We start from the raw sequence: 25,243 nt of genomic DNA, 5'->3' as shown, positions 1-25,243 counted from the left end.
TGAGCAATGCCGGAAAGGTGGTGGCTCAGTGATGTGTTTTCGAAATGCATTCTGCTTTTTGGTGAATCAGAGGGTGTTTAACTCTCGTCGAACCTGGATGCTCCTCTTAGTGATGTAATGTGGTCTGTGCGAGTACGCTGTGCACCGCGCGGTCGCTGGTAGGCAGTGTAGCGAACTGGTTAGTAAGGAAAGTACCTATTGGCTGTTCTAGAAGTAGCTAAATTACGTCATCGCTTACTTTGCATAATTGCCCCTGTTTATGATGGGCGATTGCCGAAGGGCAAGTTTTGATATCAGTGTAGCATTAAAAAAATGTGATTGATTACTAGAGCTTACCAAACGCATTGTTTGCATGACTGGGTACAAAATGCAATATGCAAATATGGGAAGGTGGACGAATGGAAGTGGAATTACAATATAGATCAACTGCGGTAAAATGTACCTACTGTGGGAAAGTCTACCAAGCTGCAAGAGTGAGACCGGGCAGGCATGCAACATGCTAACATTGATGGAAAGAACGCACGACTAAAGTCAATGTGCCGACATGTATGCACATAGGCAGCACTTCCCGTGCCTTTGTAGTCAGCTACTGTTAGCTTTCTTGTCACTCAATTAGCGGATTTACATTGTGCATACTGTATAGTTACTCTCCATCCTATTAACAACTGTTATAGGAGCCTTTCATAATCGGCAGGAGAGGGGCACAGCACTGCAGTTCTACGTTACAGTACTTACATTGTTTTTAAGAGTTACTTCTTTCTGTTGGTTTGGAAAGTTGTGTAAATGACGCGATTCTATTAAGCAATGGAAACGAGTGTAACTCCCCACACCAATAGAAAGAAATAGCTAGATTTCTTGCCAACTGCATTTTTTAGCACAAAGTCAGGGGTGGACCATGAATTTTTGGTAAATGTAGTGAACAAATCGACAAGCTGTGAATACTGCACAGAGCACATGTCGTTAGCAAGTCTGAGGGCTCCCCTCTCTAACGGTCTGTCTCGGCTCTTGTTGCCTGTGAGATAGGAAGGGGGCAGAGCCAGAATAGCTCTTGTGAGGATAGTTCGCAATTGGATGGAGAAGTATATGCAGAAAAGGATACGACAGATATGAACGTTTATGGTTGTAGTAACTGAGGACATTAGTGATGGAAAAGCAAAGACTGTGTCCACAGACAATGTTTGCCCAGTGCCCCGAACTGGGACTTTGTGAGTTTGTAAAATGCAATGTTATGTTGCATGGGACAAAGCGGCTCACATATGTTGTTGTACCGGTGGTGTTTGCGGCACGTAGATGACTAATAGTTACAATATGCTATAGCTAACAACTGACAACAAGGTCAGTTTACATGTTTAGTTATGCATAAAGCATTGTAGTCATTTTGATTTCTAATAATATTATGTAGACGTCAACTTACATGATTTCGGGAAATTCCATGGTGCTGTTTTTGTCAATGACAAAGCATTCCCTACAACGGATCTCTGAAGTGTAAGCTAACTTTGGAAATGTCCTCTCGCAATATAGTAAATGTTATCATTTTGTGTGGGTATTCGACAAGTTGTGTCCTTCAAACTGTTGATGACTTGCACTGAAGGCCAAATAACAAAGGGAACTTATTCTCCGTCATCCAAGGTAGAGACAGTAGGTTTCGATTCCATGAAAACATTCCACTAAAAAAAAACAGAGTACAATGCAATTCTTAAATGGCATTTTGAAATAGGTTACGTGCTGTGAACGTGTCAATATTATCGATTGTTGTGTGTTGCTGGAATGGCTGTGGATATATCGTCCCTGCAAGAAAATTGCATAGAAAGCCCAGCTTACTCTGGTCTAGCACTGTTTTAATGCACGAAGCGCAAAGGGGTTGGTTATTGTGACTACATTTATTGCACTATTCAGCCATTGTGGTATCTCGCGAACATTGCTTGTGCATTCCGTCATGATGTAATAGTAGATTAACATATTATTGTACTTTACAGAATGCAATGAGACTTGATGTTCGCTATATGTCTAGATGCGTCCAGGTTATCCATGCTGGAATTTAGAAACGGCTGAGCAACAAACTAATTGTAGCCTGCCTGGGTCTTCAAGAGGAAAGTCTGGAGACCCGGGGTTTGGGGAGGCATTGTGAACAATGCTGTTTGTGCGCAAGATCATTTTGAGGTGCACATTGTGTTTGGTAACTAGAGTGTTCTCCATCCGCCCAACCCCTTGGAAGCGCACGGCATAGCTGTGAACTGCTTTTGATACTGGAGGGCGGATGGATGCGGAGGAGGTGAACGAAAAGGGTAGCAATCTGGCCTACAGTGTACTGTGCAGATTTTCTTGGTGTACGTTTGCAGTCTGGATCGTGTATTTCATGTTCACATTTTGTCCTAGGAAAAGAGTTGAGGTAGTGGTAGCTCAAACTATGTAGTATGGGATCACTTTGAAATGATTTCCAGTGCTTCCATTGGTTGTCTATTCCCGATACCAATCATTCTTTGATGCCACTTAGTATTGAGCGTGTTTTTGACTCAGTGAGAAACTGAAAACTATTCATATATTCAGTGAAAGAGCTTTGTTAAGGGGACGTTATGGTTACAAGTAAAACCGAAAACCCCCGAGAAATTCGCCAGTTATGGTAAGCTAAGCAACCATAACTCGCACCACCGTGCACTGCGAACAATGAGCCGATTGATCAAACCTTTGAGAGAGCAACATATGGTTGCCTGTGACTGAATATAGGTTGCGGAAGGTATAGGCAGATTCTGTTAAATGTCTGCCCCTGTGACTTATTAATGGTCATTGAAAAGTCTAAACTTTTAGGAATAGCAAAGTGTCTTCTTTTGAATTTGAAAGGTGTATTTGTATCAGATGGAATGAGAGGTATGCGCGATATAAGAACAGTATTGAAGTTTTATCCATCGATTACAGGGTCCTCTGATGCGTTTTTGTAGACACGCAATGGTCCACCTTGTTCCATTGCAGTATGTCCATTGCAGAATCCCAGTGATGGCATAAGATTGCATAGGCTCATCATTACAGCACCTACTTTCAGTTTTAGTACGCGAGGAGGCATTTGTCCTACCGCATTTCGCTCTTTAGAGACTGAAATCTTGAGCCGGCAATTAACTGTTCATTGACACTTGATCCGCCGTGCCCTGTGTTAAGCGAAGTAGGGTTGGAAAGAAGTAACGTGAAATTATTCCGAATGTTTGCGATAGTGGAAGGTGACCGCAAAGAGCTGTGCTCCCTCTGTTTGTTAAAATGATAGCTGTTGTTGAATTGGAAGGGCACACAGAGGTGCGGTTTGCCATTATTTATATATATTTAATCGATCTATACGCTTTTGTTGCTTTGCTGGGGTTTATCTTGGACATTTGTCAACACCTGGTGGCAGGGGCACTTTATTTTTAGCAATTTGTGGTGCTCTCCTGTGCCCATGTGCGTTTTACTGCATGGCAGCCATTTACGCAGTATGGTGCTCAAAATGGCTAGCTTTCAGTTTATGATTAGTATTTGTGCTTCACTGACCAGGTGGCCAACTTCCTCTCGTGCAGTGGGAATAAATGATCATATGTTGTGATTACCCTTGGTGCACTCTGGCCAGAGCAAGGGGGGAAGTAAGCTTGTTGTGTGCATTAAACTGGTTCGGCCATGGTAAAAGGCTGCAGACAATCCCAAATAATCAAACCAAACCTTGTGTGAGTCATGGCTGTACCAAGCTGTCTGGAAGCCATTTAGAGTTTGAATGTTGCAACATATTTTTGTTTTTTGAGGGTTTCGTAGAAAAGGGTGGTATCTGGAGCCATTCAGCAGTCGAACCCTGGAGCCAAGTATCCAAAGATAAGTGAAGAAGGACATGTGACTGTTGCTGAAACCACCATTGGACCAATCATCTACTACAAGACTAAGCTCTGTTCTTCACTCGGCACAGGAGAGCTTCTAGTGTCTGTCTCTTTCAAACTAGTAGGCTAACAAGTTCTAAATCCTGCATCACTGTGGTCATTCTGTTTTTGAAGCACTGCATCCGAAGTGGGAACTTCTCTTGCTGAGATCTCATGCAGCCTGGTGCGGCGGAATTCACAGTACATCCTTACGTTAGCGGACCTGTTGCTACCCTCGACCAAGAAGTAGATTCCTGGTCAAGCCTGTGGTCCTTGGTCCTTTTGCCAGCAGACTCTGTATGGCATAGTTTCAAATGCTTGTCATGCCCGAGGTGTCCTGCGGGGATCCTAAAACATTGTCATGGAGGTCTTCTTGCAGCTTCAGCCAACTCCATTCTGGTGGTGATCCTTTTCCGAAAGGTTGTCTGATGCTGGAACCACCAAATTTCCAAACACAGCTGTCAAAATTGTCATTCTTCAGATGCGACACCTGGACCGCAAATTTCCAGAACCGACTGACATTTGTCACCAACAGCCATAACTTACTTGCTTGTTTCTATTCCATTCTAGGCATGAATTGAGCCCAACACTGTTAGACCAAATGTTACCTGACTTTGCTGGCCTTCTGGGTCTTAATTGTCATTGTTTAACCTCTTCACTCACTATAGATATTCCTCTAGTATATGGTTTACCTGTTTTACACTGCCAGAAAGGGTCCCTAGTGCACCATCCTGCTTCGAGCACCTAAATATCCCTTAAAGGAGCAGGAGACGTAAGCGGGGGGCCCCTCCTTAGTCCGAGTGGAATGGTGTGGGGGGGACTCTTGAGGCTACCTTCTCTGGACCTAGTGCCACAAATCTGGGTGCAGCTCCCTACCCCTGTGACCACTGCATCCACTATCTCCACCCACAGGCAAGGTACTTCATCACATTCCTTAGGAGCAGCCCATTATGACAGTAGTCTTCAAGGTAAGATTCAACATGAAGCTCTAGAATAGCACAAGGCCGATCCCAATAAACTGACTGAGCGGCAGGGGTAAAAGGTGTCACTAAATTGTAAAGTGCTATGACATTTAAATGTATTTTTGTCAACATGTGTGTAACATAACTTGCAAGAAGAAATGACACGTGTTAAAGTTTGTAACTTTATTGCCATTTTAAAATGTAGTAATGCAAAATGTAATGCAGTTTACATTCTGCACCGCATTTTAATGTGTATACGCCTAATGTCATCCTGTGTACTGTGTTGGGTCGATTTTTTTTCAATTTTATGCAAATCTCTCCCTCCACCTGTGAGTCCCCCAGCACTTTTTGCTGGACTTTGGATTTTTTTGGTCAGTCTCCTGATCTTTCCCCACTCACTCATTCTTTTGCTCTGTCTGTCTGTGGGAACCTTTGTTTTTGTGTTTTTCTTGGAGTCATGCTTTCCTCCAAGTGTCTATGGCATCTGTGATTTACTTTTGCAGCACTCTGAACTTCCCTTTTTACTTTATTCTCTTTTGTAAGAACCTATGTTCCCAAGTGTAGAGGGATACTTTTCATCCTTTCTACATTTTATATTGTGAGATCAGCATACACCACCTTATGTGGAGTGCTGAGAGGTTACTGTATCCCCTTTCTCACTGCTACTGAGACCTTAACCTTGGCTTATCTGACCCTAAGGATCATATGGCCACCAAGGTCGCTACCACCCTTGCCAACTTAGGCTTCCAGCAACGCATTCTTGAACCCACCCACAACAAGGGAAGAACGCTTGACTGGATTACAGATCTTAACTGCAACACCTCGATAAGTTCCAACTCCGTCTGTGATTGGTCAGACCATCACATCATCTTCCACTTACCAGCCACCAACCCTCACCCCAAACCTACCATAGCCCCGGCAATTCCCATCAGGAACAAAAAAGACATTACCAGGGACAAACTACTCCCTCTCGTCCTCCCCATCCTGAACAACTGCGCGTCTCAGCACAAAGACCCCACCATCTTAGTAGACGCCTTCAATCAAACATTGCTCAAAGCCATTGATACTATAGCACCGCTCAAACTACGGAAAGCCAAACAACGAGCCCATTTGAACTCATCGTTCACCCTGCAGCTTTAGAGTTCTGCGCAAAGAAAAGCGCAAGGCTGAAGCTCTCTGGAAAAGTCTTCCATGTGAATCCAACAAAGATGCCACCTCATCACCTCCCTTAACTATAAGGAAGCTATCCTACAAGCCAAAAAAGAGACCTACAACCTGCAGATATCCCAAGCGGAATCCAACACGAAGGAGTTATTTAAAATTCTCAAAGAACTAGAATCCCCTTCACCTGCACCCGATACCTGCAGTAAAGACAGCACATGGTGCAACAACATCCAAAATGCACTTCTCAACACAATAACCACCCTGCAATCTAAAATTGATGCCAAACAAAACACCCTTTTTGCCTCCCCCATAACTAAACCCTTGATGCCGAAAATGGCCTCCTTTTCTCACACCCCTTTCAGCTTCACTCCACTCACCATCTCTGAGGTTGAAAATATAATTTGTAACTTAAAACCATCCAACTGCCAAGGTGACTCTTGCCCGGCACCTATCATCAAGGAATCGGCACATGACCTTGCTCCTTTTATAACCACTTTCATCAACTCTTCGTTCCAATCTGGAATGGTCCCCAAAAACTTGAAGGACGCCTGGGTCATCCCTCTTTTAAAAAGACCTACTCTAGGTCCTGAGATACCGACCAACTATAGACCTACCACCACTGTCCCGTTCCTTCTAAAAATATTAGACAGAGCAGCATAATTACAGATACAGAACTATCTGGAAACAAACAACCTCCTCGGTACAGGACAATCTAGTTTTAGACCAAAGCACGGGACAGAAACAGCCCTTTTAGACCTCAAAACTCAAATTGAGGACCTAAAAGACAATGGCAAATTGGCCCTTCTACTCCTACTGGACTTCTCTGCAGCCTTCGATTCGGTCAATCACCAAATCCTCTGTCAGCACCTGAAATCTGCTGCCCACTTCTCCGACAATGCCACTAATTGGATTAGGTCATTCCTAGACAATGGGCACATGAGAGTATTTTCACCTACCTCCTCAGCAGATCCTACATCTGTCCCCTGCAGAGTCCCTCAAGGGTCCTGTGTATCCCCCGCACTCTACAATGTATTCACCAAACCTTTGTTTGATGTGCTTGACTATCTGGGCGTCACCTACACCAGTTATGTGGCTGACACCCAGATACTCATTCCCATCACTGGTGATTACATTGCAGACTCCAAAGCTCTGAATGACATTTACCAAGTCATCCAAGCCTGGATGGCCCAACACGATCTTTGTCTCAACGATGATAAGACAGAGCTCATCATCTTGGGTACACAACAGAGACTTAACAAACTGAACCCATCGTTCAGCTCTTTCAATATTAATGGCAATGCCATTAAAGTATCCAAAGATACTAAAACTCTAGGAATGTTCTTAGACTCCACACTTTCCCTATCTAGACAAACCAATGCAGTTGTTGCTGCCTCGGCTTACACTTGCAAGTTGATCACAGCCTGCCGCCCATTCCTCACTACTCAGAATTGCATCACTTTGGCCAGAACACTGGTTATGTCTAAATTGGACTATTATAATGCACTGTACCAAGGTACCAACCAGCATAACCTCAACAAACTCCAGATTACCCAAAACAGTGCCATCAGAGTGGCCCTCAACATCCCCAGATCAGCTCACATTTCAGAAACTAGGAAGAACCTTCACTGGCTCTCAGTCACCCAAAGGATATCTCTGAAAGCATTGGCCCTTACTTACAAATGCGTAAACAACCAGGCCCCCATCTACCTAGCCTCGCTCCTCACTCAGTACATTCCATCGCGGTCATTAAGATCTGCCCAAACTCAAGGCCTCACGATCCCCAGATATAAGCTTCAAACAGCCAGAGGTGTTAGCTTCCCAGTCCTGGCTGCTAAACTCTGGAAAACCTTGCCACTTACCATTAGAAATCTACCCTTACTGAACCTATTCAAACACAAAGCCAAGCTATGGCTAGCCGCCACACACGACCGATTATCCTCTTGAATATGTGTACAACATGATTCTCTGCATGCCCGCTGGGACTCTGCACTGTTCTTGCACTCTACTGCTCTTGTTGATGCGTATGAAGTCTTGTAACGTTAACTGTAACTCTGCCACGATTGTAATTACTCTTTTGAATATGTCATTCCTGTAATTATTGTTGAAGATATGTGCCCGGTTGCCTTCGTGCCTGGCTGCGCTGTACAAATAAAACAAATACTGTAACATTTGTGTTAGTGACAAGCATACCTGAATGGCTGGTGGCAGTCGACCTGTTCTACGGACTTGTATGTCCTTTTGTCCTTTTATACTTGCAGGCTGTGTTCAGTCGTGTTAATGCACGTAAGGGTCACGATTGGCCCAAAATGGCAACCGTTTTTTTTGGCCATTTCTTGTGTGCCTGTCCTTTCTTGGTCCTTCTGTCCTGCTGGGTGGGGGAAGGTCCTGGTTTGTTTTGTCTTCTGGAATCCTTTATGAACCCTGCTGAGGCTCAAAATACTTTTTCTTTTTTTTAATCTTTTTTATTAGTAAGTTAAGAAACTACAGAACAATTCAATACAAAAATGTACAGTAACGCAATTCAAAATCAGTCAACTAAATTACATGTCAACAAACAAAAAGCATAATCAAGCAACCCCCCGACATACTAAGAAATGTTCAACTTATGCAGACATTAAAAGAGCAAAATACAACAGTCAATAAAAAATCCAACATAGAGAACACACACACACACAAAAACACACACACACACACACACACACACGTATAACAGTGAATTAGCATAGAAAATAAGAACGGAAAAAAAACCTTTTCGGTTCCACCTACTCTTCACACTAATCCACAGCCTATAAAGTCAAACATACAAGGCATTGAATGAACCCCAAAAAAGATTGTACATCTCATCTTTGTCTTTTCACTTTAAATGAGAGCTTTTCAAAATTCGATAAGGTGCATAAATCAACCAACCAGTCTTCAACTGTTGGCTTCTTCCTAGTTTTCCAAACTCGAAGGATCAGTCTCATGGCCATCAATAAAGCCTTATCTATCCAATTACTATATTTCAAAGAACGTCCACATCTTCCTCGATTTGAAAGTACGATAATGTTCCCACCTGATTTCTGTAAAACTACATCCAAAATCACATCAATTCTATCAATCGCGTCAGTCCAAAAATTCCGAACTCTCGAGCAGCCCCAAAGAAGGTGCAGAAGAGTACCAATTTCATTTCCACATCACCAACATAAATTATCAGATTGTAACCCCAGTTTATACATTTTAACTGGTGTCCAGTACACTCTACCGACTACTTTGTCTAATCAGACGCAAGTTCAAATCTGTACCCACATTGGCACTTACCCCAAGAATATCTTTCCATTCCCTGTCTGTAAAATTCATATCTAGATCATCCGACCACACCGTTCTCAATTTATCCCACGCCACAACATGTTTATGTTCCAGTTGCATAAAGTTCATGTATGTACGCACAGAATATTCCTGTCCCGTAAGCAATTGACATAATGCAGGTTTGGTTCCTAATGAGTCACCAATCCTACTTTTCCTGAGATGAATCGGGGAGCTCAGTTCTTCATATTTTTGTCTTTCTCTTTGAGGCAACCCAAATTTCCTCTGTATGTCCTCAAATGTCAAGAGACGATCTCCATCAAATACATCACCCAGTGTCAAAACCCCCTTCCGAACCTAATTCTGCCAAATCAAACATCTATTGTTTAATTGTAATACCTCATTATGTCAGAGAGAAGCATCTACACTAAAGCCATATGACTGACTATTCTCTCCAAACCACAACCGCAAGGCCTGCCTGGTTGCTACTATAGACTTTATCTTCAATTTATTGGCCGATACATTACCCATGGTATAAAGGTTATTTAAACGATATGGATTGCAAACTCCTCTTTCCATGCGCAGCCAAATAGCCCCTATGAAGTAATCATTCGCATAATAATAAGTTCCCTTCTTGAGCAGAAACGCCTTAGAGTACTTATACAAATCAGGATAACCAAAACCACCTTTATCCACACTTTGCATCAACATAAATCTAGGAATTCGCTGTCTTTTACCCAACCCCCACAAGAAACATTGAAAAATACTATCAATTTGCAAAATCTGCTTTTTGGAAATTAATAATGTAATCGACTGAATAATATATAACACTTTTGGTAATACAATCATCTTTATCACATTTCTTTGCCCATAATGATAAATGAAGTCTTTCCCATTTCCTTATTCTGTGTAAACAGGAAACCGGGGAGGAATCAAACTCTGCTGTTCATTTTATTCTGGGCATGCCTTTCGAGTATCGGTTGCAACTCGGAGCCACCCCCCAGAGTTTGAATGTAGCATGAGTACTGATTGACTGGGTTCCTGGTTAAAAGGCGAGGATCCTGAGGCTGAAGGCAAGTCGACCACTGGAACTGAAGATCTCAAGGCTACGACCAGCGATGGGTGCATTACCTTCAATCGACTGGAGAAGCCTGCTGAAGTGGCCGCTGCTGTCCTGACCCCGTTTTCAAATCGACAGGGAATCTCAGAAGCAGAAAGCTTCCTCCCTTGGACTGGTGGACATAATCGACGACCTTCAATTTGAGTCATCCCTCGACGTGGTGCGACCTTCCTGGGCTGCAAACCGCCAATGCCCTGGAGCCTGCTTGTGCTGTGTCGTCAAAATCCTCTCGAACTTTGGTGGACTCCTTGACCACCAGAGGAACGATCTCGTTCCTCAAAGTCCCCTCTCCAGAGTGCGTGACTGGGCAAGCGAGGTGAATTGATCGGGTGAGAACCGTTCTTCATTGGGATCTGTAAAAAGGCACCAAAAGCACAGATCTATGTTTGAGCATGAAGAATCCTTTGCTGGGTGTCCCCTCTCTCGACTGCTGCTGCAACATCCCTTCAACAGGCCCGCCTTCCGTCGCCACGACCAAGGAACAGAGGACCAGGTCCACAGCGGCTTAATCGTGAAGGCATTCATCTTCATCACTCCTAAGGTACTGTGTGATTCTTGGTAATACTTGCCTTGAGTCGTTGTCGCTCCTTTGTTGTTGTAGCACTGATTTCAGTGTTTGGGTGTTAACCCATGCACGTTCGCCCAGGCGTAACGCTTATGCACTTTCATGGAGCCTTCTTAAAAGTCCCTGAACCCAACTGTTACTTCCTTGCTACAGAAGATTTTCACAGGAACTCTTGACTTTTCTACTGCTTGTGCCTGCCTTTTTGACTTCCATTCAACCCCGAAAGACTCCAAATTAGATGGTAATCTATTCAGAGTTTGTGCTTTAGGAGACATTCCCTAAGTAACTTACCTTATGTTGATGGTGTTTCATGATGGCTTACCTAAAGCAGAATATTCCCCAGTTATTACTAACATTTTAATGGCATACTGCCATCCTAGAAAGGAATTACAAAAGTTCTACTTACCTTTTGAATTGTGTCTTCTAGAATAATAACTACAAAGTGGTTTTACTTGCCTTGAATTGCATACTGCCATAAGTCGTTTACACTGTGGTTTACTCACCTGAACAATTGCATTGGTTTTCTATTGTGTTTGCTAATAACAAACTAGTACTTTTATTTATATAATTTATAAAGCACACACCCAGGGGGCATTGAGGCGCTGTTGCAATCCAATTACTTGGGTATCTAGTCATTGCATCGAATATAAAGCATTGAATGCCAAAAGCATCGAAAAAATGCATCGAAATAAAAAGCATCAAAATATTTTTTTCAAAGGTAAAGGTTTTCTTTTAATTATAATGGGTTGTAAGGGGTAAAAAGAAGAAAAATCATTGATTTTTTTTTTTCGTGGCTTTTTTTAGATGCTAAGGCATTTGATGCTTTGGCATTCGATGCAATCACTATAAAAAGTTACTGGCAATAAACAGACAAAAATCAGTTAGTGGGCAAATACTTGGAATAAACAGAGAAAACAGTTGGCAATCGGATCAGAAATGGAGGGCAGTAAGGGAGAGAGGAGTGTAGTCAAACAGCCAGGTTTTGAGGGATCTTCGGCAGGCCCAGTATGGGGGTTCAGATCTCAGGGTAGAGGGCGGGAAGGTCCACTGTTCGGCTGCAATGTCCACCCTATGGCTGCGATGTATGGGAAACGTGGGCCTCTGGCTTTAGAGCATCTAACTTTTGGTTGGCATAGGCGGTGCACATATGGGATCCTGGTTGGCCTGGATGAGTGTGCTCTGGAGATTGTTTGTGAGAGTTATGGGGGTGGGGGGCATGTTGGAGAGGCACTTAGGGGTAATGGAGAGCGATTTGAAGATAATCGTTGTTGGATAGGGAACCAGTGTATTGCTCTCCTGACTGCAGTGATGAGTGCCCTCTTGAGGATGTTAAGGGCTGCTCAGAGAGCGTTATTTTGTATGACTTGTAGTTTCTGCTGGTTTTTGGCAGAGGTGCCAGCGGAGAGGATGTTGCAATAGTCGAGCGTAGAGCTGACTGCTCGTGCAATGGTTAGGCAGCTGTCTGTAGATGGGAAGGGCCTAGATGTATTTATCAATTAGGTTGGTAGGCTGCAGAGGAGGAAATTGCGTTATCTTGGCGGGACAGTTACAGGGTGGCGTCCAGGTTACCACCTAATGTCTTCACTGAAGATGAGACCGGGACCTGGATGTTATCGATCTGGAAGGCTGAGTATTAATTGTTGAGATTTTTCAGTAGCGCGATGGGCCCTATGAGTTAGATCTCTGTCTTAGCCCCATTCAGGCAGAGGCGGTTTGCCGCCATCCATGCCTGAATGGTGGAGTATGCTGTTGAGGGTGTTGGGAGTCCCAGAGGATTTGTGTGTCATCAGCATAGTTGGTGTAGGCTATGCCGATGGAGTCAAAGAGGGGTCTAGTGAAAATGCTGCGGAGCATGGGTGGGATATACATGATCCCTGAGGTACCCCACATGAGATGGGAGAAGGCAGTGCACTAGCGTTCTCATCAAATACCCTCATGACTGCATCATTCCGGAAGGAGGCAATCCAGATAGTAGCTTCTGGGGAGAAGTTGAATGAGGTCTTAAGGTGGTGATAGAGCATTTTGTGATCCACCAGGTCGAATGTGGCAGACAGATTAAGGAGGAGTGGGGGGGTGGGGGCTTCTCCTTGTCCCTAATCTTGTCCATCTGGTTTTTAAGGTCCAGCAGTGCCAATTCTGTACCATGGCCTGCGCAGAAGCCGGACTGGCGCATTCCCAGGATATGGTTGGTTTAGTTTCGATGAAGTGCAGCACCTGTAGATAGGCTGCCCTGTCTAAAATGTTCAGTAGGAAAGGGACTGTAGTGATAGTTATTAGAGGGTTGATTGACAGTTGGAGAAGATGGGAGAAACGGAGAGCACCATGGGTGATGTGGAAGCGGGGGAAGAGGCGAGAGAGGGTGGGGAATGACGGATGAGCGGATGTGGAGACATTGAGGGAGAACGGGTGGTGTGTGTGCAAGCAGAAGAGACGGAACGAGACTGGAATAGCAGGACAGAATGAACACAATGCAGCCACTGGGCACAGCAAAGTTTTAAATTAGCAGGACAGAATGAAAAAAAGGGAGAGACTCCGAGAATCGACTGGGCATTCTAGTAATACTATCCCTAGTGTGACATCTACTGTACCTATGGTCCTTCATGCAGTGAGGTCACTCAGATTAATTTCTTTCCACCATTGTGGTTGATTGCTAGTTGCAGAGTTCTTTATGACTAGCGCCTTTGAAAAGTTTTTAATTCTAGACTTTCTATCCTTCCAACCACCATCTGCCGCACTACCAACTGCTTCGGCGGGCGGCTCCATTGTCTACGACGCTCAACTGTCTTGACAAACGAAGACTCTGGCCTACACGAGCCTTGGCCCTTCACAGTAGGGAAAGTGGGGCGGAGGCCATATACTTTATACCATTTTGGAGGATACCTCTTCTGACCCCTTATCTTCCCTGTTGTCGCTGCGCTGCCCTTTCCATCAGCAATGGAAAATACTCCTTTTAAATTGTCATTCCTGCTACATGTAAGTCCAGCAGACTTTCCGTCCCAAAGGACCGTTGGATCAAACGCTGGGCCACCCACGCCATGCAGGCTAAGGCCTCCGTAGACTTGGCGGAAGAATATAGTGCGGGCAGCATCGATGTCCTTAGTGACACAGAAGGCGATCGGGTTCAATGGAATCACATGTGCGGGCCCCGGCTCCAATAAGCAGGCCAGCGACCCGGTGACGAGGCATCACCTGGCGACTCAGGCACACACTTTCTGCCACACTGAACACACACCCCACGGGTTCCCTGTCAACCACCTCATAGACTGTGGAGAGCCATGTGGTGTCAAAGGAGAGGTCCTCTAAGTCATCCCTATCCTCTAGGTGACATGTCATTAAATATTAGGCCATTGGCAAACCATCATCCTCAGAAGAGATCACCACATTCCCTTGACAGCCTCCTACTCCCATCTGATCCTCCTCCCTAATACCACCCCCAGGGTTAGGATCAGGTAGTATCTTCCTTTCACTGGTCACAGGCAAGGAGACTTTAGGCTGGGATTCTGTGATAACTCTGCAGAATTCATTTGTTTATCGGTTATGCTGTCCTCCTTGGGGGACAGCATGAAGTGGTGCAGTCTTGTGACTGCTTCACATCTGAAAACCTGAATAATGTTCAGGGAGCTCTGAGGGGATGTTTGTGCATGGAGACATCTGTTCTCAACATTCCAGTCAACACCCTCCGGAAGCAGGTTTCCTGCCTATGGTTCCCTTTAACCAAGGGCCTCTGCCCAGCTTGCAGACACTGATGTACAATAGAGACAAATGCCGGCATGTTAGAGGTGCTTCGCACTCAGAGGAAGGAGATCAAGCATACAGGCATCCATAGTCTGGTGTGAGGCACCCTGTAGCCGAGGCCTCTCTGGAGCATCACTCCCTGTGCAAAATGTTAGAGAAAGACCTCCCTGCCGGGCCTACTTGTGTTTGTGGTGTGAGAGTTGAGTCACCCCTGCTCCTGTGCCAGGCTCTTTCCTGCCTATGCGTGAAACAAATTAAAAGAAATTGCCAACCGCACTGTAAATAAAAGGGGGAAAGAAGCTGCCCCTCTTCTGGACTGTTTCTAAGGTGAGTCCAGCAGATTGCCTTCTGACCCAGGGCTGCTCTGATTATAAGCTCTTCAGGCACTCTGACAAGGGAGATGTCCATGTTCTTGTCTGCTTTGGCCTCCTACATTTGTGCTAATTAGAGATCTGCTCAGTGACCACTTTGTGCCTATGTGCATTGGAAATAATTCAGGCAAAAATTAAGAATCCAAGGAAGCCTTGTTGTGTTTGCCCTGCCTCATCTCTGCTCATCCTGTGCTGTGTCCCCATGGTCTTGTGTCCAGGCAACGAAAGATCCTACCTCCACATTCTGCATTACCCATGTTGTAACATGGCCATGTAAATGAACAACCGACTGTTGGAAGCCATTGGTAACCCACAGCTCGGGCCTTTTGAGTTGAAATAAATAAAATGTGATTCCCGTCTCCAGATTGCAGCCACTGTGTTGGCACCATTCCTTTTAACAAGGGGGTAAATCAACCCATTCTGACATCTTGCCTAACTTGGCAAGCCTGCACTGTAGCTCAGGGATGACAGCAGCAGCACAACCCCTCAGTCGTTTATCTCACCCCCATCTAGTAGCTACTGCCAGAAAGGAAATGAGCTCCTGCTTTATCATCCATCAACTGAGGCTTCTTACAGACTGCTGGTTCATCTCCTCCTTTATTAACAATCCAAAGGTTATTTCTGCATATAGCGGCTAAGAACATTCCACCAGCCCCTCCGGGCAGCCAGTCGGGCGTACTCCAGCATCAACCGCCCTCATTATGCCAGTAATATCCAGGCGGGAAGCTGCCCTAGCATGGCTTGCCTCTTTTCCAGTCTTATGCTGTGCTAAGATCCATAAAGCCAAGGACATCCTCCCAGCCCATCTAGCTTCAAAAGTGCCAGAGCAAAGCTAAAGAAGAAAAGGGACAAGCAGCCCTGAATATGACCAGAGTAAGGCAAAAGTGGCCTGTGTCACCCATCATCCTCAACAAGCCCAGTAGAAGACCCCTCCAGGAAGTAATAGATTAATTACAAAGATGTCACGACAGCCCTGATGAAGTCATCCCATATACATAGAGCAGCCTGACCCATCTGCACCAGAACACCCCCCACCTGCTTGGTGCAACAATTGAAGAAGAATCTGGAAAAAACGAAAAGGAAGCTCCATGTCCAGTTCGCCAGTCTGTGAGTCCAACAGTGCTAGCTGCAGTAAGAAGAATGTTCTGCTGCTTTACCCAGCTATGCCTTCCTTCATAAGAGCCTGCATACTTCAACCCCAGCAGACAGTACATCATCCAGGAGCAGGTGTTTAGGGCCAGACATGCAAGATTGGTTGTGCTTTCATTTCCTATTTTTGTTTTTGGTGCATCGTAAGGTTTCTTTTAGGTTTTTACAATTCTGTGGTACTTATATTGTTTTTCTTTATTTTGGTAGACCTCAGCTATCGTTGGGAGGAACTGAAGATTAGGGTATATCGGAGCATATGCAAAGTACTTTCAAGTCAACCAATGTCTAGACTGTGTGGTGAATCTGATGGTGTCATCACTGCTTTCCCAGCTATTACCTCTCCCCGTGTGGCCAGGGGACGGCAGCCGCTACCTGATCCTGACCCTGGGGATGGCCTATTGTCATGACTCTTCACCCACCCATGAAGTCTACTGAGAATACTTTCCCTTAATCTGTATTCAAATAATCAAGAACTGACCCCCCGTTCTTTGAATACAAAAGTACTGTAACGAGGAAGCTGAGCTGAGTAATGAAGATGGACAGACGAGAAGCACAAGCTGCGCTCTAGTGGTTGTAAGATCATACTTGATGCAGGGACATTCAAACCGCTGAACCAGCTGACGGAAGGGAGACGCTGGCTGGGAGAATCTGATCCTCTGTATTGACCGAGGGATCATGGTGTTGCGGTCTGTGGAGCCGACCGGTTCACGTAGGAGGCAGAGGAGAGCAAACTGCAAGAACTGGTCCGCTGCAAGAACGGGGAAGACTTCCTGGTGTAAGCAGGCACGGACAAGCAGCCCCCACACTGCTCGAGCCCAAAGAGACCTACAGCAGGCAAGCGGGAGCCGCGAGGGACACGAAAGCCACAGAGCCGAGGTGACGAACCCACTGAAGAGCCGCTGCAGGCTTTCCACGGGAGAACGAAACACACCAAATAGAGCTAGTGAGTCCACTGAAGGGAAGCTGGGACACCGGGTTACCTCAGCAACCCTACCGAAGGTAAATAAGAATAAATTAAGCATATGATAAGGAACGCGAGACTCACTATTTCTTAAAGATATATTGGAATTAATATAAGATCGTGTCAAGTTTGTAAGTGGGTGCAGTGAAATATGAGAGTCCGGATAGGAGAGTATACCAGGCAGATTCAAGTTGCAAGTATGGTCATTTCATATGAAAAAGCCCCGGCAGGAGAGTATGCAAAGTCAAGTTGGGCAGTGTGTCAAGTAAATCAAATGAGGAAGTCCTCGGAAGGATACATCCGGAACAACCAATGATTGTTGAAATTAGAGAAGAAAAACCTGGCAAGAGAGTACACCAGGTATCCTACCAAGATTAAGATTAATATAGCCAACTTGTTTCGCATACCAGTTTTGTTGATCAAAAGAAACCCAAAGAAACTTGTATCCCTATAAGTTTAAAGTGCAGTGAATGGAAATCCAGGTGAACGGAACCATCCTCTGGAACTCTGAACTTTACTCATTTGGAACTCTTTGTGTTGGAACTACGCCTTTCCTTTTTTTTTAGCATTTGTACACTTTTTAAGGCCAAAGCCATTTCCCTTTTCACATTAGAGTTCATTTTAGGTTATGAGGGCCAGAAGAGTAGTTTGGACACAGGACATTCTTGCTTTGGACATCTTGACATCGGACGGACCCTAAGCTTTGTTTTAGGTAGGGAAAACCCTCTTAGAGTAGGGACAGCTAGGTATTTTCCAACCTCTTTGTTTCATTAGATGTTTATGGCCAAACAAAACAATGAGTCCTCTGTTTGCGTCTCATTCCTGGCTCCTCACAGCTGGTAATGGTGACATAACATAGGAAATGCGTACCAAAAAAGGAACTGGCAACATGACTGTAATGCAGAGGAAAAGAATGTAGTAAAGTAACACTGTTTTGGGACTAGATTAAAACTCATTTGTGCACACTGTCCTGCACCTACTTCACTGTTCTATGTATTTATATATGCAAGGTTGAAGACTACGGTTGATCTCCTTTAAGGACTGAATTCCTATTTAATTGTCACAGTATTTATTGCCATTTTTTGCTATGTAGCTATTTAAGAACTACATTCAGGATTCATAAAATTCACCAGTCCACTTGCATTGGCAAGTAGATTTTATGAAGGGCAAGTACAATTTTCATGGTACTCAACCTTGCTGGCAAGTATGGCGATGTTTGAAACTTTGTTTGCAGTAAATGATAGTTTCATTATGCATGGCTGGCCTTTGGGTGGCAGCATTTCTCCAAATATGAAATGTGATTATGGTGACATGCACCCTTTTACAGAACGCAATGTTAAATGTTTATGGGGCAAGTGCAAATACCAAGGGGGGTCCTGGGAGACTCTGCCAGACATGAGTCCTGGTTACAAGAGCCTTACCCAGAGTCTTTAGCTCACTATCTTTCACAGAGGAGAAATATCCTAAACATATCAGTCTTTGTCCTGCCCTGGGGCAGTCCAGCACCGAAATGCTAGGCAATTCTCCTCTGAACAAGAGTACCAACAGCAACCCCAGACACGTGCTACGGTCTGGTGAACCTCATCAGTAGGGTGTAGCTGTGCCTCTCTAAGAATAGTGAGCAAGGGGTCCACGTCTGGATTCCCCTAGTAACTTAGGGTGGACTTAGGGCAAGTGCAGCATGTAAACTAAGGTACTCGTTCTGCAGGTCTAGTAGGATTTTTAAGAATTTGCAAGGCCTGATTCATATTTGCTGTGTATTACCGCACAGTTAAAGCGATCATTTTTTTTCTACATAACATTTCACCCTGAGAGGGGTGTTGTGTGTGGAAGTGTTTTATTTGGGTTTTTCCCTACAGTATTTATTTGTGTACATATTTGGATGGTTGTTTCACCTTGTCATTACCGCTGGGGAATTAAGGACTATGTCCCTCCCCACTCTAGCTGCAGGCTATATAGCCAGACAGGAATGAACCGGCAGTACTGCTTCCTGTAAGCCCAAGCCTGATCCTGGAAAGGTCCATCCCACTTAGAAGTTCCCTTAGTCCCATTTAAGCACCAGGGAAATACATAGTGCACCAACATGAGAACAAAGGATTACAAGCCTTCTGAATGCTGAAGGCCCAGCATTCAGAAGGCTTGTGTCCAAAATATCAGAGCTCACCAGCCAAAGTTCCGTACATTCAGGCACCCCAACAAACTCATGTATTGAGGTGCCTGGTAAGAGCTAGCAACCATCAAACCAGATAGCAGTCAAAGGGTAACTGGTAAGTCTCTGTACAGAGCCTATATTGGCAGAATGGGCATTTTGTACCATTCCCCATTTTCCACACAAGCAAAGAGAGACTACAAAACAAAATGCAAGTGGTGGACAACTTTTTTTCCCTTTTCAGGCTGCAAGAAGCTACAATGCTTTTTAAAGGATACAGAATAGTGTACCAAAAGCAAGCAGTTTAGGTGCTACAAGCGGACAAACTGTCTGTCGTTTCTAAGTATTAAAGGTTGACTTTGTGGTACTCCTATAGCACTCTGGGTGACTGATTGATTTATTTTATTTTTGGTTAGTAGCACAGGGTTTATGGTGTGTTATTTGCATTTCAGGCCTCTGTACCTGTGGATGTGATGCCAGGGCAATACGATCCCACCAACTACACACTGCCACAGCAGCCATTGCATCATTGTATGTTCCCGCAAGCAGCAGTGTACTCCACTCTTCACCTTGTCACCAATCCTTATCAAGCAGTCATCGATGGAGTCAGGTACAGTGGCTCGCCACTGGCAACGAGGGCATCTTGCTGCCCGGGCCAACATTTAGTTTAAGCTTGTCTGTTCTTCTTTTCAGCGCTCTTCATTAGCGTGAACATGGGTAACTTGTTCGTTACAACTGCTGATCTGAATTTGGGGTGGGGGGCGTCTAAGGCACTGGGCAAGAAAGGGAAGCCAAACCTCTCTTAAGGTAAATCCCGTGGACAGAGTGACCAGGCTTAACTCTCAGCAGCAGGCTGATACAAAGGTACATTGAGTCCACATGCATTTCTAGAAAAAATATAATTTTATTAAGTCGGCCATAGAATCAGTCAGGTGAAATAAGTACTTGAGATATAGTAGACAGTGTTAAAAAGATACCCAGTCCATTATAAAAAAAGAAAAAAGTCCTAAAAACAACTCTCCTTATCTCACTGCACACATGAGGGTCCACTACCGCAGGTAGGCACCCAACTTAAATAAATATGGTGAGAACAAGGAAACTACAAAACCTAACAAGCAGGTAGATCCCTCAGGGGCCTGCACAATGTCTTAAAGACAACCCACCTTTGGCATGTGAAAGGCCTTGGACCTGGTGGTGAGCACCCAACACTTAACCCAACAGGAAAATAATTATCCAACATGTTGATGGCCAGCAACTGGTAGCTCGCCTCAGGCTTTACAGTTGCTCACTCATTGCTGCAGACCCTCCCCCCACCATGCACACAGCTCAGCCCCCTCTCCCTGCAAAGTAAATGACCACACCTGCTTGCATGGTGAGAGTATGGGCTGCAGCGTTATGGATGCATTTTTTGTTTTACTGGAACCTTAAGAATCGAGCAAGCACTACTAGTTTCCAATGTCCCGGTCAGGGTGAGAGACGAACCGTGCTCATGCCTCTGCAGCCAGCACCCTAGCAAACTCCCTAACACAATTCTTTTATCAGCAGAGCCTTTCTCAGACGTGTTTAGACATTTACAACTGAAAGATCCAAAACAGCACCATTTACCTAGCAAATCAGTGTCCTCTTCAAAATCCGTTAAATTGAGAAATCAAATTACGCCCCCTATTAAAAAAAAAAAAAAATCATATCCATGTCTACGAGCTGGACATGTAAAAAGTTTGCTTTATGTCCAGAGTGAAATGTTCTTAACATCATTCATACAAAAGAGCCGAGTGACAATCTCCATACCTCAATGACTTCATTACAAAACGTCCTCCAGTATGTGTCTTCAAGTGACGAATGTGCAGTGGGGTTAAATGGATTTCAAACTTTCATTATTTTGCATTCTGGAACCTTTAGATTTCCTTTGAGGATGCGAAAGATAAAGGTACAATGATATTCTTTTATGTTGGGGCAAAATGGTGTACTCTCTTGTGCGCCTGTTGGTGGACCCCAATGCTGTCACCTAGAATTGCATTCTTGTTGCACTGGCCCTCCCTGAGTCCCTTATAACTTGATTTGATGGGAGATGTTTAGTCTCACCAGTCATTCAGTAAACCAGAGATGCGAGTATAGTGGGGTAATGCGGCAGCCCCAACATTACCTCCCCTTCACTGAAGTTGCTAGGATTGACTGGAGCACTGCCCCCAAGGAGATGAGTGACACTCTTTCCTATGCCCTTTTGTGCTAGGTTATTGAATCTTCTATAGCATACCTTCTGCCATTTTCACATTTTCTATGAACTTCAGGATCGGGGTTGATGGCAGGGGTAGCACGATAAAATTGCTTTGTTACACACCAGAATTGAGAGCACTGGGGGATAGCATGTTGTCAGCCTTCACATTGAATGCCCAACCAGTTTCTCGCATTCTGATCTTTTTATAAAATAGCTACTAGTAACAAATAATGAAGTGCAGATGTTTTTGAACATAAGTGAATACATGTGTTTTTCCCTTATGTATAAAGAGGAAATAAACCGTCCCAAAAATATTGGTACATATTTCCAAGCTTATGAACGCCCCCATCCTGATAGCAGTCACCTATTAGCCCTCAACTACAAGTAAAGTAGCTCTTGCTAATGTAATGATTGTAGACCCTCTTCTAGGGCATATTATAAACAATAATGCAAATACACACATGAATAAGAATTGTAGCTACAATGGGTTGGAAACATTTTTATAGCCAAAGGTTTCCAAGAAATAATACATTTAGCAACAGTTACTCTAGCAAAACTTTAAATGGAAAATATTTAATTTAACCAAAATTAACTACAAAGATCAAATGCATACCCCTTTGGAGAAATGAGGAGCATGACTTAAAAAATCCATTGTCACAGATGGGTGACATTAGTGGTGTAGAGCTCACTTTGAACCCCTTGTGATTGCAGAAAAAAGGTACAGGGGCAGGTAAGTACCCACAGAGTAAATTTTAGGAGAGTTCCAGTGCAGGTTGAAATTGAAAGTTGCATAGGAAAGGAAACAATGTAAGGAAAGTCAAAGGGCTATCCACTTTAATGGAGGGAAGTCGGATCTACCCTCCAGGTGTGGATTCCACAGCAAAGGACCACAGGGAAGGCCAGAAGAGACCCCGAAGAGATGCAGGATGACCCCCAATAGAAATCTACGGGAAATGCAGTAGAGACGTGTCTTCAAAGAACCTTGACCCAAGACCAGAGGGACCCATGAGGGTGAGAATCATGAATAATTGTCTGTCCCAGGACCCAGAGCTAAGTATTCACTCACACCTGTAGTTTTGATGAAAAGCCTATCAGCAGCAGGACACAAATCCAGTAAGTACAGGGTTTCTTCCCCGTGGTTTCTAGGATTCAGTACCCCAGGGGCTTGCACCCTGAGTCAGCGACGATCCACACAACCAAGGGAAGAAACAAAGGGTCTTCCTGCAACATTCCATTTCTTGCCTAAAGTGGAAAATCCAGCAAAGAAGCCTGGAAGACCTGGGAAGCCACAAAGACTGCTCCTAGCGGCCAATGGATAAAAGATGAAACCAGCACAGCAACAAAATATCCCAGGATGTGGGTAATAGCTGGAGGCACCCTCAGACATCCCATGCTGAAGTTCTGGCAGATTGTTGCGGCCTCAGCCCCCTGCAACTGCAACAGCAACCTTGCCTTCCAGAGGGTAAAATCCCAAACCGGAATACACCCCAAATTGCTGTGACCAGCCACTATTGCCTAGGAAATACTTTAAACAGCCAATATGCTGGGAATCTGGAAAATCTCCTTAAGCAAGTCAGCAGACCTGCTTCCTCCAACCAGCAGAACAGGACAAGAAGCGGCGACCAGGCCAGGGTGTTCAAAACAAGGCTGCAAAAAAGAGGCTCCCCAAAAGCCAGCCCACCAATCACTAGAGGAGTCAAAGGGTCAGATGACCAACTTTTGGGGTTGGTCAGTAGGACTGCCACTTAGATAAATCCATCCCCACAGGAAATGAATGGGAGAGTTCAGGGACTTAAACTGGGTAAAACCAATATGGAGGCTGGCAATATGGACTCACAAAGAGCCTATGTGGCCAGAACAGCCATTTTAAGGCCACCTTGTGTTTGCCAAGAAAAGCCCTTAATTACAAAATGGTCACACGCATGATTTAAATAAATGCACATGTGCCTCAACTGCTATTAGAAAGGCACATTGACTTACCAGTGCAGTAAAATGGCAGTAGGGTAATACAATCGTATGCCTTAAGATAAAGAGACGTAATTGCAGGAGGACTTCAGGAGAAGTCCCCCTGGCAACAGAAAATAAGTCTGATCCAAAATATATGGTGTTTGGGGGTGGCCCTTATAATCCTCAAAATAGGAATTCTGTCTTAACAGCAGTCCTAAAAAATGTAAAACTAGTTACAAACATCTATGTGGGTGCATTCAAAAGGCAAAGACCTACTAGATGTTGCTATAACCATTAAAGAGCAGGAAAATAAAGGGACACCAAAGAGAATCTGACAAATTGTACAGAAGATGCCTATACTTTGGGTACAGCAACACAAAATGACAAAACACTTAGAGTTGTGATGTGAAGATGGAAAGACAAGTCGAAGACTAGAAATGGGTAAACATAAGTTCACTAAAAAGTGAGGATTGGTAAAGCTCTGCATAGTCTATCACTATTCTTCCATTGGGTTCATGTTTGTTCGACAGTCTAGTCCAGGGGTCTGCAACATTTGGCTCTGCAGATATTTTGCACTACAACTCCCATCAGCCTTGGACACGAAAGTCAATGGAGAGGGGTCACAAGAGTTGTAGTTCCAAACATCTGGAGAGCCATAGGTTCCATACGCCTGGTCTTGTCCCATTTTGGCCTCAGAGTCCAAAGCTCAGAGTTTCTTCTTATTCCTTTTTTTCCCATTTTCTTTCTCGATTGGGTGATCTTATAATTTTGACAATAGGTAACTAGTATTTTTTTATTTCTACTTGCGATGTGTAGCAGGTACAAGCAATACATTTAGTGTGGCTATTCAAACCAGCCCCATATTCCAGATGACTTTTGAATTCTTAAACACTTTAAGTTGCTGGAAAATTCTTAACTTGCAGTGGTCATCAGAAATTCCTTCAGTTTGTTTGCAATGATTGCATCTGGCAGGTTTTCTGTCTGACTTTCAGGCTTTATTTTGACGCTTAGTGTTTCACCAAGACTGCGAAGCTGGTGGTGTCTGCCCTGAGAGCCAAAGTTGTGCATTCGATTATCTACCTGGAAGACACAGGATTTAACTTTATTTGTACAACAGGTGAGCCCTGCCCTTTCTCTCCTGCAGGATCTAGGCTAGATGGGATGGCAGGTGTGCTATGGGATTGTGATCCCCCCTCATTCCTTTCCTGCTCTTGTTGCCAATTTCTTTTCGTCCTTTGCGTCGGATCGGAAACGTTATAAGACGGTGAAGGTTTTTTGTGCTACATGGCATTCCTTTGTAGATCATATCACTATTGGAGATTCAGCCCTTTTCAAGCGACTCATGAGAGATAGAACACTCAGGCTCACCAGACTACCAAACATAAGTCTCTGTGGGATGTGAATGCAGGTTGTCATTTTTTTTTCTTTTTTATTAATTGGATTGATTTGACAATCTGTCACTTTCCTGTAATCCTCTTTCTCCAGCATGGGGTCTGGCATGGATTCACATGCTCATGAATATTCCCCGTCGCCAGGCTGGGAATCCTCGGTAAAGAAAAAATCAGTATCAGTTTTGTTTCTGATCTGTCTTTCGTAGTAGTAACCAATCACTGATCTCTGCGTCATACTGACCACAGCCAATGACTGCCCTCTACCTAAACCCCGCCTCTGGCAGCCATCATCAGATTTTTACCACACGTTCAAGTGTTGGGATCCTCATGCTATTGCTCTCGAGCATTGGTGCTATTTTTTCACGT

The 25,243-nt window shown here is 44.3% G+C and overlaps 1 protein-coding gene across 2 annotated transcripts in view; it reads left to right on the top strand.

The window, feature by feature from the left end:
* POLD2 (DNA polymerase delta 2, accessory subunit) overlaps window positions 1–25,243 on the top strand; it is a 418,384-nt gene that overhangs the window by 258,524 nt on the left and 134,617 nt on the right. For both annotated transcript variants that reach the window (XM_069618953.1, XM_069618954.1), the window contains one exon: window positions 19,777–19,934. In XM_069618953.1, the coding sequence (XP_069475054.1) occupies window positions 19,777–19,934 (158 nt within the window). The remainder of the gene's footprint in view (window positions 1–19,776; window positions 19,935–25,243) is intronic.

This window comes from Ambystoma mexicanum, chromosome 10 (assembly GCF_040938575.1).
Source record: "Ambystoma mexicanum isolate Mex_15411 chromosome 10, UKY_AmexF1_1, whole genome shotgun sequence".
Classification (NCBI taxonomy): domain Eukaryota; kingdom Metazoa; phylum Chordata; class Amphibia; order Caudata; family Ambystomatidae; genus Ambystoma; species Ambystoma mexicanum.
The sequence above is the reverse complement of the archived record's forward strand: the minus strand, read 5'-3'. Positions and strand labels throughout refer to the sequence as shown.